At 31.9% G+C, this 17,836-nt stretch overlaps 1 protein-coding gene across 1 annotated transcript in view; it reads right to left on the reverse strand.

Annotated features, from left to right (window-relative positions):
- The window catches only part of LOC127739313 (adhesion G protein-coupled receptor E1-like), a 131,970-nt gene that overhangs the window by 92,368 nt on the left and 21,766 nt on the right, over window positions 1-17,836 (reverse strand). The window contains exons 7-13 of the mRNA XM_052250983.1: window positions 17,557-17,628; window positions 14,807-14,878; window positions 12,063-12,134; window positions 5,830-5,901; window positions 4,340-4,411; window positions 1,079-1,150; window positions 511-582 (exon numbers count right to left, since the gene is read on the reverse strand). Of these exons, the coding sequence (XP_052106943.1) occupies window positions 511-582; window positions 1,079-1,150; window positions 4,340-4,411; window positions 5,830-5,901; window positions 12,063-12,134; window positions 14,807-14,878; window positions 17,557-17,628 (504 nt within the window). The remainder of the gene's footprint in view (window positions 1-510; window positions 583-1,078; window positions 1,151-4,339; window positions 4,412-5,829; window positions 5,902-12,062; window positions 12,135-14,806; window positions 14,879-17,556; window positions 17,629-17,836) is intronic.

The following is a 17,836-nucleotide window of genomic DNA, read 5'->3' on the forward strand; positions in this document are numbered from 1 at the left end:
GTAAGCGGTTTCTCATATTCTTTTACATAAATATCCTAAGGATCTCTAATCAATCAATATTCGCTGTGTCTTGGTTGCGATGTTGAAATTACGAATGAAATGTATAATTGGCCTTCATGATTTGTCGAAATTTTTTAAACACAACTAAAATTTCCTGTATGTTGAATAGAATTTGAATGATGGATTCTGAAAATCATAATTATTGTTGAATACAAATTCAATAACTGAGCATAAAAGGCAAACGGAAAGTGATGAATAATGAACTCCTTTTATTATCTGTGCTAAAAATGGTTTAAAAAAAGAGAATTTGCAACGATGAGACCCAAATGTCATTGACACGACGAGTTTTTGACCATTGATATATATTTCTTGGAATTAATTTAATTGTTCTTATAAACAAGTGTATACAACAACTACTTAATTGGAGTAAGTTTTAGTCAAAATCTCAAAATATACGTTTTTGTTCAAGGATTTATAATGTAAGTAGTTAATTTTAAATATGTAACTTACATCTTATTTACTGTATAATAACCTGCAAAGGTTTCTTGTTTCACTGTTTTAAAACTATTGTTCTGCAGACTTCTGAGTTTTTAAAAGAGAAGAAAGTCAGGAATATATAAAGAATACGAAACTTTCACAATAAGCTATTTCTAAATCTGCAACGCCAATATACTCAGCTTCACCGTGTACGACAGACTGGTTTATGTTTTTTGTGTACAGTTGTTTTTTAATGTATTATCTGTCCGGACATTTTTCTATTGATATTTGTTGCTGAAAATCATATTTGTTTTTCGTTCACTGTTTTGTACATATATCAAGCAGTTATTTTTCTCGTTTGAATTGTTTTACATTTCTGGACCTTCAATAATTGACTGTGCGGTTTAAAATTTGCTCTTTGTTGAAGGCAGTATGGTTACATATAGTTGTTAACTTCTATGATATTTTGTCTCTGGTGCAGAGTTGTCATATTAGCAATCATACCACATCTTCTTATTTTTATATATAAGCTTTATGAGTCAATGGAAATATACAAAATGTGCAAACACATATGTTTTAAACGTACGACGACTCTTCTTACATTTCTTGAAGTGTTTTCTGTTCTCCAAATATTCCTCCGTCAATACCATCAATATTATTTCCATCAAGATATCTTAAATATAATAAATATATTATATATTTGAAACAAAAATAAACAAGAAATATTTTTTTAACAACGAACTTGTACTTGTAAATGTCCAATTACCGTCAAATAAAATTGCATGCCACGAACAAAATTTCTTGCTTGCAACAATAAATTATCTAGCGAGTAAAGATTAAACATGCACTAAACAACTAAATATTCATATGAATAAAAAGTCCACAACGCAGAAATTTGACAGATCATTTCTTTTGTAGTCTAATTTCGTTCCCATCTTAGAAAAGTTAAATTTCAAATAATTCTCATAACTAAATTTGTTTCCAAGTTGCTTCAACTGTATCGTACATTGACGAAGGGTGTAAAACTGTAACATGTATAAACTAGACACTGAAAATTTTATTTGTGTCTGTCTGCATTAGGAACTAAACTATGTAATTTACCTGTAAAAAATGAAATGTTGCAGCTACGTTAACTTATAATATTTATCTAAATGTTGATATAAAAATTCTAGCAACTCGCAATCAATCTAGTTATAATAAGACTTTCTAAATATTTTAAATGTTAGGGGTATCAAGAAAGACATTACTGTGTAGGTGTCACACCATCAATTCAAACAATCAGCATCACTTTTAATATTGCCACAGCCACATGTAACACATAAATTTGCATAATTGAAACTAAAAGATATATATGTATTTAGACTAGATGTATTCCAAATTTACTTGGCAATGATTTTGCATCAAAATTCATGATAGACGTGCCACATAATATTCTCATTTAAGGCATTCAAAAAACCAGATTGCTTTCTTAGAAGATAATCTGTAAAGCATTGATTAAAAATTCACATATTAAAAAGTAAAATCACAAAAATACTGAACTCCGAGGAAAATTCAAAAAGGAAAGTCTCCAATCAAATGGCAAAATCAAAAGTTCAAACACATCAAACGAATGGATAACAACTTTCATATTCCTGACTTGGTACAGGCATTTTCTTATGTAGAAAATGGTGGATTGAACCTGGTTTTATAGCTAGCTAAACCTCTCACTAAAAGATAATTCATGTATAATTAGGATATATATTGTTACAATAAAGTTCTGTTTAGGTACAGGTCAATGTAAGAATCAGACAACAAATCAAATAAAAGTCCATTAACACGAAATATAATGAAAATTCGGGGAACTTGGTAAATCAGTAATAAAGATGACAAAACCTAAACATTTTGGACGATTTTGACAAATGAAAATTGAATTTATCTAAATTTTCTAATTGCTTTTTTTTGTCATCTGAACCGATTTATTTTCTCGGTTATTGTATTGTTTGCCTCAAGCCCTCTGTTATCGACCTTGCAGCGAAATCATGGAGGTTTTTTCATTTCATTTTCATACTAGAAAAGAACGAGGTTTCTAACTGGAAAAGTCGCGTTAATAAATTGCTTGTCAGCATTAATTGATCGGAAGTATTAAAATTGAGAATGAATATGGGGGATGTGTCAAAGAGACAACAACCCGATCAAAGAGCAGAAAACAGCCCAATGCTACCAATGTGTCTTCACACAATGGTATTGTCTATTTTACGAAGTAAATTAAAAAAGGAAACCCCTAACACTTTATCCAAACAAGAAGTAAAATCGTTTTTATTTCCTCCACATTCCCGTACTTTGTATGCTAATTTGTTCATTTGGTTTTCTAACAGTGTGAAGACCTCATACCTGCAACAAGTATCTAATATATGGTGACATGAAAAAACACACACAAATGGTATGCATAAATGTGAAAAAAACAAGCGCTAGATTGAGATAACTTAAAACAAGTCTGTAATGATGAATTTGAATTGCTTACTATTAATTGTATTTGGATTTGTTTATCATGAATAAAATCCATTTATGTAGATATGTGCACTTTAAGACTTAGAACTTCACTAAAATCTACCTACAGATGAAGAAGGAGTATTGCTCATTACAAAGCTTTTTAGACTAATAGATTGATGTATTAGGGAAAGAACATAGTCAAATAGGCGTAGGTACAAGAAGATTCCTACAGTTCCGCTTAACACAGACACACACACACACACACACATATATATCTTACATAGATATCTGAGTTTTAAGTTCTGTTGTGATTTTTTCATTTATCGACTTAACTTTGAACACGGTGGTTATACTTTGCTTGGTTGAAAGAAGGAAAAGGTATAGAGGAGGCAGTCTCAAACCATAGCTGGAAAAACACAGATTATTAGCGAATAGGTAGGATATACAAACAATAGTCCTCAAAATAGTGATGGGAGTTGCTCAGGAAGGGTATCTTCCACAATAATAATTCATATTCTAGTAATAGGTCATGTTTTTAAAACAAAATTATTAGTACGTAACATTGTGCCTACATTAAAGAATAAAATTAGTCGGATTTGTGATTGAAAAGCGCGTGTTGCAAACAGTATTCAATCGAATATTTAATGAAAAAAAACTTCTAAACATGTTTATTCCTTAAAACACTTTTATTAACCCTTTTTGAAATATGGTACATTACTTTCGCCTAATATTGACAACAATCAATGTTAAAGCAAAATGATCACTATTTGCAGATGGTGGTATTTAGGGCAATTGCAAAATCTTCATTAGAAGGCTGCTTCCTGACGAATATTGAATGTATTGTAACTTATACTCATGGAAAAAAATCCCTTAACCTATTGATGATATCATTATTTATTTTTGACAAATAAATATGGGTAACTCAAGAAATGTTTTTCGGTAAATTTTGCGCAATAAACATTTTCATTTGCATTTGATTTGGAATTATGGTATTCTGTTCTATTAGGTTCATATGATTTTAAGACTACAATATAAGATTTGAACCAGTAAAAGGGCATTTAGTTTAATTCCTGCAAATTTTAAGAATTTTCATTCTTATTCTTTGACCTTGAGTTCACGAAAGTTGTACCGTACGGATTTTTTAACAATAAATAAGTTTAATTCTACATAAAATTTAGATTTGAGATTCGGAAACAAGTTTATAAATCAGTCTCCCGAATCTCTACGAGTTATTGAGGATAGGGCAAAAGAGAAAGCACAGATAAAAAGCTTTTGATTGATATAAGATATAAGTTAGGTGGGTGCATTCAAGTTGTCTTTTTGAAAAAGGTTACTCTCCAATAATAAACTCATAATAATGTGATTTCATCAGTTAATGCTTAGACTAACTTACAAAATTAGTCCTGTAGACATATCTATAAAAGCGTTATTTTCAATCACAGATATGTTGTTGTATTCCAGATGTCTGTTGAAAAAAGTAATAAAATAATTTACATATGATGTTTACTATTATGGAAATATGTATATGATATATTCACACCTAGCTCATGTAAGCTACATTCGCTTGAAAACCTGTTACTCATTTGAATACTTTCAAAACTTGAATAAGTATGCATGGACTTTCATTTCCGAAAGCAGTTATATTATGGAAGGCTTTTATTCTAGATGTGTAAGCAATCTTTGTTTTTGCATGTTATTTTGTAATATAATTTTTTTGTTTTAAATGATATTCTTAAATTTAATCCTTAATGCAATTTCGACATCAAACCGAACTACTCCCGTCAAAATTAATGAAACTAGCGTGAATATCCATTTTTTTTTAAATCGTCGATGCTTATCATATCTGATCGACAGTTTTCCATTAACTTAGATCTTTTCGGATTTTTTTTTTACGGAGATGTTGTTTACCGGGCCGGAAATTTAGTTACGATCCAGGTAACTTATCGATCCTTTAAATACACTTATTATAAAAGGTAACCTATTCAACACTGTTATTAGATCATTTAATATTGTTTTTATTGGTACAATGATTAATATTCATTTTGTTATCAGTAAATTAAAATCAAACTAAATATTATTTTCATATACATATGCACATTCATGGCTCTACAATCTGTTGATACATGTATCTTGGCAGTGCACAAGGTCATGTTCTTCTCTGACTAAATCCATTGGATGTTGGATGTGTATTGATTGATATTTTTGTGCATGATTTTGTTATTAGTTGTTATTGACTTTGAACTAGCTGTCAGTAATTGCAAGTACTCTCAGATCTGTACTTAGTGTCTTTCTTTTGGGGGATTAGAATACCCTGCCACGTCCGGTCTGTGTTTTTGTTGTATGTCTTTCTACGTTATATTGGTCTGCTAAGTTAAGAACTTTTCAACTGATTTATAGTTTTTTCTTATGTTGAACTGTAACACCACTTTCCTAGGTTAGGGGAAGGCTTTGGCGTCAACAAACTGGTTTAACTCCGCAACATTATGTATGTGGCTGTCACAAGTCAGGAGCCTGTAATTTGTTAGTTGTTGTTTTTGTTGCTGTGTATCATATTTATTTTTCGTTCATTGTTTTGAAGGGCTTTACGTTTGTTATTTCGGAGTCTTTTATAGCTGACTGTTCGTCTCATTAGCAATCATACCACATCTTCTTATTTTTATCAATTTATTATACTTTCCTCTTTTCCTTAATGAAAATAATGATTGCTGGAGAAAATTGAATCTTAGACTTCAGAACAAATTAATTAGAATAATTAGTTATCAAAGGTACACTTATATAACAATCACTGCTTACAATGATTCAAAATAATTTTTAAACAGAACAAACACACTGACATGCTATTAAGGTTAGAGTTAATAATATATTGTACAAATTAATACATACAGTTTTCCAAGCGATGGTAGATCTTTGAACGATCCCTGCTGTATTGTAGTGATTTGATTGTTCTGCAAGTGTCTGAAACAAAAGATTTTTTTTATTGTAGAACAGTGGTCAATATTCATTTGCGAATTAATCAAAACGGGTACACTGAAACTGTTATTCGTGTGTTGTTTTATACCCGTATTTTCCTTCTTCTTGTTTAATTTACTTAATTGTGTTCTCCTCCCTCCAATTAAGAAAATAAAGTTGTAGTTCAATCATTTCTGATTGAACAGTTTATGATTATAATGCAAATTTAAAAGATATGAACTTTTACGGTAACCGTTACCTATTTGTCTCTTATTCGCAGATAGAAAATAAAAAGATGTTACTGATATATAAATCATTACAGACATGTATGTTAAACATACCATGCTGTTAATTTTTTTAATTCATAAGAATATTTGAATCAAGGACAACTAAATATAAAAAAAAGGATAATTATAATGATATCTTGAATAATCCAAACTTTTCTGATTTGATTCCATTGATATATCCCTCAGAACTTTGAGATTAAAGAAACAACAGACACGGTTTCCTCCGCCTCATTTTTAGACTTATACCTCGAGTTTGACATACGCGGTCATCTCAGTACCAGAATCTATGACAAACGAGACGATTTTAATTTTGAAATTATCAATTTCCCCCACCTTAGTAGCAATATATCAACTTCACCTGCAAATGGGATACACATTTCCCAACTTATTCGGCATTCAAGAGCTTGCAGCTCCTACTCAGACTTTGTAAAACGTCACCAGTGTCTGAGCAGAAAGTTGAAGAACCAGGGGTATGTCAAAGAACGTCTCGTCCTTTTTCTAAAAAAGTTCATCGGAAGGTATCAAGAACTTGTTGATAAATATTCCGTATCAACTTCACAAATGATACACGATGGTCTTGAAGTATAGATTATAGGTACTGACGTTGTTTATCATCTTAATAACGTGTTATAGTATTCTTTTATTTGTCTTTGTGAATATTAATTTTACTGTTTATTCTGTTTTTGGTGATATCCATTTGACATGGCTCTGTACTTATACATCCTGTCATTGTGCTATTGTGCTATGGTAAATTTTTGTATTCTTGCCTTTCATTTTTTGCTAATGTACTTTATCTATATGCCTTTTTTGTGTTTCTTTGTTACATATGACGTGGCTCTGTACTTATACATCCTGTCATTGTGTTATTGTGCTATGGTAAATTTTTGTATTCTTGCCTTTCATTTTTTGCTAATGTACTTTATCTATATGCCTTTTTTGTCTTTCTTTGTTACATATGACGTGGCTCTGTACTTATACATCCTGTCATTGTGTTATTGTGCTATGGTAGATTTTTGTATTCTTGTCTTTCGTTTTTATTAATTTGCTTTGTCTATATGCCTTTTTGTGTTTCTTTGTTACATATTTGTTTGTTTTTATAGTGATTAAGATTTTAACACAATGTTGACTGCTGTACCCTTATTTTTGACATTTTCACCTATTATGTCTGTTTGTTTTGTTCACTCATCGTTGTCAATATAATGGAATTTTATGCGACTGTCATACGGGGCAGAGGTTAAGCTGGCAGTAAGGCTGGGTTTAGTCCACCGTTTTTCTTTATTGGGAGGTGCCTGTGCCGGGTCGGGAGTGTGACGGTTGTTGTCTATTCGTTTGATGTGTTTGGGCTTTCGGTTTTGTCGTTTGATTGGGGACTTTCCGTTTTGAATTTTCCTCAAAGTTCGGTATCTTTTGTGATTTTACTTCTTTTTAAAACATTTGATTTATTACAAGAAATATAAATAAAAACAATCGATCAATTTAACAGCAATTACAAACACGCCGGACGTGATATTCAGTTAATAAAAAAACCTATCCAAATATATACATGCAGATATTTGATTGTTTGCCAAATTTCTGAATCAAGTAAAAGTCTTTTAAATCATATAACTGTTTGAAACTTTTAAGGATTAATAACAATGCTTCTTTCGTATAGAAGAGGGGCGAAAGATATTAGAGGGACAGTCAAACTCAAAGATCGAAAACAAACCGACAACGCCATGACTAAAAAATAAAAAGACAAACAGACAAATAATAGTACACAAGACACAACATAGAAAACTAAAGACTAAGCAACACGAACCCCACAAAAAACTTGGGGTGATCTCAGGTGCTCCGGAAGGATTAGCAGATCCTGCTCCACATGTGGCACCCGTCGTGTTGCGTATGTTATTACAAATCCGGTTAATAGTCTAATTCGGTAAGTCACATTCGTGGTGAAAATGGAAGTCGATTGTAATTACGACATAAGGAACATATCCGATATCATCTGTGAAACGGTTATTCCATAACGGTCAACCAACTCGTGATGGCGTCCGTAAAATTTACGAAGGGATGATTTCAACTTCACCATTTGGAACTCTTGGTTTAATAGCTTCCTTGTGAGCAGCAACCCTCTATCAAGGAAATCATGATAGGAAATACAAGACCGGGAATATCGTATCAATTGGGAGATATATACTCCGTATGCAGGCGCTGCTCGAATGTTGCTACATAGAAATGGAAAGTTCACAATTGGGAAGCTGAAATCATCTCTTTTGTCGTAAAGTTTTGTTATCAACCGACCCTCATTGTCAATTTCTAGATGTAAGTCAAGATATGAGGCAGACCTAACTGTATCTGTTGTATCCTTTACTCATCTATATAGCGGAAAGTAAATTTAAAGGATATAGCTATCTTCTTATCTTTCTTTCTAACAAGTTCCTGTATGAAGTCAGCCTCATAATAATAAAGAAACAAGTCGGCAAGAAGAGGGGCACAATTGGTTTCCATTAGAATGCCGACAGTCTCAAATATGTTGTCAATCAAGAAATCAAGCATCTTGATAATGTCAGTTTAAGAGAATTTTTTGTTCGAATCAGAGTAATTCTTTACAAAGTAGGATTTATCCCTCTCCAAGACAAGATACTTGTTTCTACGTTCGCCATTCTTTTTTATGAAACAAAGCAATACCAACTCTTTCAATTTGTCTTTTAGTTTGGAATGGGAAATAATTGTGTAAAGTGTAGAAAAGCCAAATGTTTTAATACTATTGCAAGATGAGAGCGTCTTAGATTGTATGTACTCTAAAAGATCTTTGGATTGTTTTAGTATTCACATCTGATTCACGCCACCTCTAAAATAGGCAGTTTCACAATAACTTTGAAGCCCAGCTTTGATTGCTGATAAAATAGATGTTAATAATTTAGAAAGAGGTTTCATGGAGCACTTGGAAGACCCAGCAATATACCGTTGTTTATAAGGACACGTATGTAGTTTAGGTATCCAATACAGTGATTGAAGATCAAGTTCTTCATCTTTGGTTGAAATTCCAAAGGAACATAGAACAGACTTATGATTATCCAGAATTTCCTCTTTGGTAAGTGTCGTGAGGGTATATGTTGAGTTTCCAAGTTAATTGTCAATACCTAATTCATTTATCATTCTTTTTTGTAATGAGATTTACACACAAAAACGATGTTGTTTGGGGCTTTATCTGCGGGGACAACAACATATTTGTCATGGAGGTAGGACAAGTGTTTTGCAACATTTTGGGTCTTTAAAGATTGACGTAGCATAGGTATTGATAGACCCATTTAGTTTCTTAATTCTGATTTGTATCAACGACCTCACAGCCTTAATTCATTCGGAAAGAGTATCTACGTCTTCTTTCTCGCGTTTAGCCCATTGCCTGGCATAATCCTCGACCGAATCCATCAGTATTTTGAAGTTGTATTTCCAATTGATGGATTTAGGCTCACGATATTTCATAGATCTTAACCTTGAATAGTATGTTAATTTACCAAAACTTGTATCCTCCTATTCTGCAATTGATAACTATCAATGTTTAGGATCTAATCAATCGGGAAGCTTCAAACTTCTTTGATGAAACAAAAACAATAATAACATTAACGGGACCAATTTTTCTGCACCACATGCACATTTCAACAATAAACGACTCTTCAGTGATGCTGCTTGGAGCCAAACTATTTGAAAATCCAAAGTATTTAAGATCAAGAGCTAGTACTCTTTTTTCCATTGGTGTAACAGCACAACATAGGAAAACTATAAAATTCAGTTGAAAAAGCTTAACTGGTAAAATCGATACAAAGAAAATCATCAAACAAAAACACAAACAGGAGGTGGCTTGTCCATTCCTCGTCCCTAACAACAACAAGACATTAAGTACAGATCTGAGAAAACTCACAGTTAATGGCTGCTAGTTCAAAGCCTATAACAACTAACAAAAAAAATCATGTATCTTAGACCAAAATATCAATAAACATCCAACATCCAATGGATTTAGTGTAAAGACGACATTAACAGTCAAAGAAAAACATGACTTTGTGCAATGCCAAAATATAGGTATCGACAGATTGTGTTTACCTCAACAAATGTAGGGCAAATTTTCCACGGTTATCCTTCACCATCCGAGACAAACAATTTGAACTATGAAGAAACTGTTTTTAGTTTCGATATTAAAGTGTTAGGATAACTGAGGAACATTTCAATTTGACCAGTTATGTTTTTTAAGCGATCCACAATGTCATCGGAAGCAGTTCGGATACAAGGTTATCAACTGAATAAAATAATAATTAAACAAGAAGCACACTTCTACCTCATTTAGTGTTTGGTTTAGTTGAAATGTCAATTTTATGAATTATTTTAATATATTCTCAAAATGTTATAAAAAAAACAACACTAACAGCACGTTATCAAATATATCGAAAGAAAACCAACTAAGGTAAAGGAGTGGGTTCGATAAGGCTCTAAAATGGCCCCTTTTTCTAGCTTTATTTTTCAAATTAGGATATATTGACCAATATCACAATGAATCAAAGCTAAAATCAATGTTAAACAATTACGTACTTGCGATCTATTTATTGCGTCACAAAAAGGGCTGAATTTCCATAATTCTTTTGGACAGGAAACAAAGAATGCATGTGCGACAAAAAACATGATATTTGTTATAACATTCTAAACTTCTTACTTATATTTTGTTTGTCGATGCCTGTGCTTTATGTTTCCTATATCGTCATTTTGTTAAAATACGGATTCTTGTGTGTTTTTGGTAAGAAAAAGGATTTGTACTATGAAGCCATCGTTTAAGTTGGATCAGCCCGTGTCGTTATCCAATCCTGATTCGATTACTGAATAAAAGAACAATATATTCTTAGTCCCTTTGATATCATTCTCCTCTCTTTTGAAAAAGCACACAAGAATCCGACAAACGAGCTAGTCATTGGGTTGACCTTCCAGATCAAGCAAAAATCACAAAAATATTATATTGGAGGACTTTTTTTAATTCTTGTCACAAGAAATGAAACAAAAATCAACAGTTCAGTATTGAGGATAGCGTGAACAACCATCTTTAAATGGATATTTTTCATGTTTTGTATAATAGTAATATTTCTTAAAATAAGATCATTTAGAATTTCTTTAGTTTGGTTTAAGTACAATACAACTGTACTTTAATTTGTACAAAAATGATAAAAAAAAAATTAAGTAATTTTCAACAAACTGCTGTTAATCTTAAATATGATATTCCCAGGCTTGTGTTTCCGATCATGATTTCCTTGATAGAGGATTGCTGCTCACAGGGAAGCTATTAAACCAAGAGTTCCAAATGGTGAAGTTGAAGTCATCCCTTCGTAAATTTTACGGACGCCATCACGAGTTGGTTGACCGTTATGGAATAACCGTTTCACAGATGATATCGGATATGTTCCTTATATCGTAACTACAATACCCTTCTTTTTTCACGAATGTGACTTACCGAATTAGACTATTTACCGGATTTGTAATAACATAAGCAACTCGACGGGTGCCACATGTGGAGCAGGATCTGCTTACCCTTCCGGAGCACCTGAGATCACCCCCAGTTTTTGGTGGGGTTCGCGTTGCTTAGTCTTTAGTTTTCTATGTTGTGTCATCTGTACTATTATTTGTCTGATTGTCTTTTTATTTTTGGCCATGACGTTGTCATTTTGTTTTCGATCTATGAGTTTGACTGTCCCTCTGGTATCTTTCGTCCCTCTTTTAAAGATGTTCCCTTTATATACTTTTTTTTTTCTTTTCTGTCATAGAATAGCGTGTATATATATTTGTTTTGATATAAAAAAAAAAACTCAACGGACATAATATCTAATCTTTTTGTTATAGTTATTTGTACAAAATTATACATACAGAGTGTAGAGATATGTTAATCCTTGAAACGATCCGTTTTGTATTGTAGTAATTTGATTGTTCTCCAAATACCTGGGAAAAAAATAAATCTCTTTATAGTATAAATATAGGCAACATTTTAAGAATATGTGTATTGCTATGTTCCCTTCATAAGGCGTTTTGACCTAAGCTTGTATTAATCTATTGTATTTAAGTCTCTACATTACAAGTCTTGTTTTTTCGGCTTTTTTGTATGTTTTCCTCTCATATTACTGTAAACTTATGTGTTTTTACATTTTTTTTTTCATATTTATATATTTTCTTTGATATCAAATAAAACGTTTGGTGTAGAATTTGAAACTAAAGATTCTCAAAATATCCTTTTAATATAAGAAACCGACATTTTAAGTGTGACTGTCCCAAGTCAAGAGCCTGTGAATCATCGGTTGGAGGTTTCTTTCCTTAAGACAATGTACGATTGTCAACTTTCAGTAAAACTAATATTGAAAAGTAAGTTATAAAAATCCCCTTCATGACCAAATGTGAACTAATTCAGACAAGAATGTACCACGTGCGCATTTCGACAATAACTGACTATTCAGTGATGCTGCTCGAGGCTTACTTATTTGAAAATCCAAAGTATTTAAAAAGATGAAAGCTAGTACTTTCTTTTACGGGTGACAAAAATAACCAAAATACGAGTTTGTGATTAATTTACAATAATTCATTTGTTATAAAAATAAGGAGACGTTGTATGGTTACCAATGAGACAACTATCCACCAATGTTCAAATAAAGTGAATGTAAGCAATTAAAGGCAACTGTACGGCCTTCAACAATGAAAAAACCCATACCGTATAGTCGGCTATAAGAGGCCCCGACATGAAAAATATGAAACATTTCAATTGAAAAAACTAAGGGCCTTATTTATAACAAAACAATTGACGAAAAACAAATATGACAGACTTGAACCAACGACAACCACTGAACTACATGCTCCTGACTTTAGACAGGCACATAAAGAATGTGGCGGGGTTAAAAATATTTGTGAGGGCTCCACACTCCCCTAACTTTGGAAAGTGGTGTAACAGCACAACATCAGAACAAACTATAAAAATCAGTTGAAAAAGGCTTAACTCGTCAGATCGATACAAAGAGAGTCATCAAACAAAAACACAAGTAGGAGGTGACAGGGTATATGTCCATCCCTCATCCTTAACAGCAAAAAAAGACACTAAGTACAGAACTGAGAAAACTCGCAGTCACTGGCAGCTAGATCAAAACCAATAACAACTAATAAAAAAAATCATGTATCTAAGACCAAAGTATCAATCAGTACACAACCAACATCCAATGTATTTAGGGTTAAGCCGACATTAACAGTCAGACAAAAACGTCAAAATATAGGTATCGACAGATTGTGTTTACCTCAACAAATGTAGAGCAAATTTTCCACGGTTATGCTTCACCATTCGAGACAAATAATTTAAACTATAAAGAAACTGTTTTTAGTTTCGATATTAAAGTATTATGATGACTGTGGAACATTTCAATTTTACCAATTAAGTTTTTTTAAGCGATCCACAATGTTGTCGGAAGCAGTTCTGATGCAAGGATATCACCTCAATGAAATAATAGATAAAAGAAGAAGCACAACTCTACCTCATTTAGTGTTTGGTTTAAGTTGAAATGTAAATTTTATAAATTATTTTAATAAATTCTCAAAATGTTATAAATAAAACAACACTAACAGCTCGTTATCAAATATATCGAAAGAAAACCAACTCAGGTAAAGGAGTGGGTTCGATAAGGCCCTAAATGGCCCCTTTTTCTAGCTTCATTTTTCAAATTAGGATATATTGACCAATATCACAATGAATCAAAGCTAAAACAATGTTAAAAAATTACGTACTTGCGTTCTATTTATTGCGTCACAAATAAAGCTGATTTTTTTTTTTATGAAAACTAAATGAAAACTAGTAAATTTCCATTATTTTTTGGGACATGAAACAAAGAACGCATGTGCGACAAAAAAATGTGTTTAGCATGATATTTGTTATAACATTCTACACATTTTACATATACTTTGTTTGTCGACGCCTCTGCTCTTTGTTTCCTACATCGTAATTTTTTTAAAATACGGACTCTTGTGTGTTTTAGGTAAGAAAAAGGATTTGTATTTTGAAACCTGCGTTAAAGTTGGATCAACCCGTTTTGTTATCCAATCCTGATTCGATTACTGAATAAAAGAAAAATATATTCTTAGTCCCTTTGATATCCTTCGCCTCTCTTTTATAAAAACACACGAGAATCCAAGTAACGAGCTAGTCCTTGGGTTGGCCTTCCAGATCAGGTAAAAATCACAAACATATTATATTGGCGGACTTTTTTTTAATTCTTGTCACAAGAAATGTAACAAAAATCAACAGTTCAGTATTGAGAATAGCGTGAACAACCATCTTTGAATGGGTATTTTTCATGTTTTGTATAGTAGTTATATTTCTTAAAATAAGATCATTTAGAATTTCTTTAGTTTGGTTTGAGTGAAATACAACTGTACTTTAATTTGTACTAAAATGATCAAAGAAAAATTAAGTTTTTTTCAACAAACTGCTGTTAATCTTAAAGATGTTCCGTTTACATACTTTTTTTCTTTTCTGTCATAGAGTAGCGTGTATATATATTTGTTTTAATATAAAAAATAAAACTCAACGGACATAATATCTAATCTTTTTGTTATAGTTATTTGTACAAAGTTATACATACAGAGTGTAGAGATATGTTAATCCTTGAAACGATCCGTGTTGTATTGTAGTAACTTGATTGTTCTCCAAATGTCTGGAAAAAAAATAAATCCCTTTATAGTATAAATATAGGCAACATTTTAAGAACGTATTGCTATGTTCCCTTCACGAGGCGTTTTGACCTAAGCCTGTATCAATCTACTGTATTAAAGCCTCTACATTACAAGTCTTGTGTTTTCCTCTTATATTATTGTAAACTTATGTCTTTTTTTTTTACGGTTTTTTTTCATATTTATATGTTTTCCTTGATATTATATAAAAAGTTTGGTGGAGAATTTGAAACTAAAGATTCTCAAAATATCCTTTTAATATAAGAAACCGACATTTTATGTGTGACTGTCCCAAATCAAGAGCCTGTGATTCATCGGTTGGAGGTTTCTTTCCTTAAGACAATGTACGATTTTCAACTTTCAGTAAAACTAATATTGAAAAGTAAGTTATAAAAATCCCGGCATGACCAAATGTGAACTAATTCAGACAAGAAGTTTTCTGTACTACATGCACATTTTGACAATAAATGACTATTCAGTGATGCTGCTCGAGGCAAACTTATTTGAAAATCCAAAGTATTTAAGAAGATGAAAAGCAAGTACTCTCTTTTACGGGTGACAAAAATAACCAAAAGTACGAATTTGTGGTAAATTTACAATAATTCAAATGTTATAAAAATAAGGAGAAGTTGTATGGTTGCCAATGAGACAACTATCCACCAATGTTCAAATAAAGTGAATGTAAGCATTTAAAGGCAACTGTACGGCCTTCAACAATGAAAAAAACCCATACTGTATAGTCGGCTATAAAAGGTCACGACATGAAATATATGAAACAATTCGATTGGAAAAACTAACGGCCTAATTTATAACAAAACAAGTGACGAAAAACAAATATGACAGACGTGAACCAACGAAAACCACTTAACTTCATGCTCCTGATTTGAGACAGGCACATAAAGAATCTAGCGGGGTTAAAAATGTTTGTGAGCGCTCCACCCTCCCCTTACTTTGGACAGTGGTGTAACAGCACAACATCATAACAAACTATAAAAAATCAGTTGAAAAAGGCTTAACTCGTCAGACCGATAAAAAGAAAGGCATCAAACAAAAAGACACACAGGAGGTGACAGGGTATATGTCCATCCCTCATTCCTAACAACAAAAAGGACACTAAGTACAGATCTGAGAAAACTCGCAGTTTCTGGCAGCTAGTTCAAAACCAATAACTAATAAAAAAATCATGTATCTAAGACCACAATACCAATCAGTACACATCCAACATCCAATGAATTTAGTGTAAAGACGACATTAACAGTCAGAGAAAACCATGACCTTGTGCAATGTCAAAATATAGGTATCGACAGATTGTGTTTATCTCAACAAATGTAGAGCAAATTTTCCACGGTTATGCTTCACCATTCGAGACAAACAATTTGAACTATAAAGAAACTGTTTTTAGTTTCAATATTAAAGTATTATGATGACTGAGGATCATTTCAATTTTACCAATTAAGCTTTTTTTAAGCGATCCACAATGTTGTCGGAAGCAGTTCTGATGCAAGGTTATCACTTCAATGAAATAATAGATAAAAGAAGAAGCACAATTATACCTCATTTCGTGTTTGGGTTAAGTTGAAATGTCAATTTTATAAATTATTTTAATACATTCCCAAAAGTTATAAAAATAAACAACACTAACAGCACGTTATCAAATATATCGAAAGAAACCCAACTAAGGTAAAGGAATGGGTTCGATAAGGCCCTAAAATGGCCCCTTTTTCTAGCTTCATTTTTCAAATTAGGATATATTGACCAATATCACAATGAATCAAAGCTAAAACAATGTTTAACAATTACGTACTTGCGATCTATTTATTCCGTCACAAATACCACTGATTTTAAATTTTTTATGAACATTAAATGAAAACTAGTAAATTTCCATTATCTTTTTGGACAGGAAACAAAGAAAGCATGTGCGACAAATACATGTTTTTTAACATGATATATCTTATAACATTCTACACATCTTACTTATATTTTGTTTGTCGACGCCTGTGCTCTATTGTTCCTATATCGTAATTTGGTTAAAATACGGACTCTTGTGTGTTTTAGGTAAGAAAAAGGATTTGTAAATTGAACCATGCGTTTAAGTTGGATGAGCCCTTGTCGTTATCCAATCCTGATTCGATTACTGAATAAAAGAAAAATATATTCTTAGTCCCTTTGATATCATTCGCCTCTCTTTTATAAAAACACACGAGAATCCAACAAACGAGCTAGTCCTTGGGTTGGCCTTTAAGATCAGGCAAAAATCACAAAAATATTATATTGGAGGACCTTTTTTAATCCTTGTCAAAAGAAATGAAATAAAAAACAACAGTTCAGTATTGAGGATAGCGTGAACAACCATCTTTGAATGGATATTTTTCATGTTTTGTATAGTAGTAATATTTCTTTAAATGAGATCATTTAGAATTTCTTTAGTTTGGTGTAAATGAAATACAACTGTAATTTAATTTGTACTAAAATGAAAAAAAAAAAAACAATTTAAGTAATGTTCAATAAACTGCTGTTTATCTTAAAGATGTTCCGTTCATATACTTTTTTTCTTTTCTGTCATAGAGTAGCGTTGATATATATGTGTTTTAAAATAAAAATAACTCGACGGACATAATATCTATTCTTTTTGTTATAGTTATTTGCTCAAAGTTATACATACAGAGTGTAGAGCGATGTTAATCCTTGAAACGATCCGTGTTGTATTGTAGTAATTTGATTGTTCTCCAAATATCTGGAAAAAATTAAGTCTCTTTATCGTAAAAATATAGGCAACATTTTAAGAACGTATTGCTTTGTTTCCTTCATAAGGCGTTTTGACCTAAGCTTGTAGTAATCTACTGTATTAAAGCTTCTACCTTGCAAGTCTTGTTTTTCGGCATTTTGTATGTTTTTCGCTCATATTACTATATTTTTACGATTTTTGTTCAGATTTATATCTT

Source organism: Mytilus californianus, unplaced genomic scaffold, assembly GCF_021869535.1.
Source record: "Mytilus californianus isolate M0D057914Y unplaced genomic scaffold, xbMytCali1.0.p SCAF_4, whole genome shotgun sequence".
In the NCBI taxonomy this organism is placed as follows: Eukaryota; Metazoa; Mollusca; class Bivalvia; order Mytilida; family Mytilidae; genus Mytilus; species Mytilus californianus.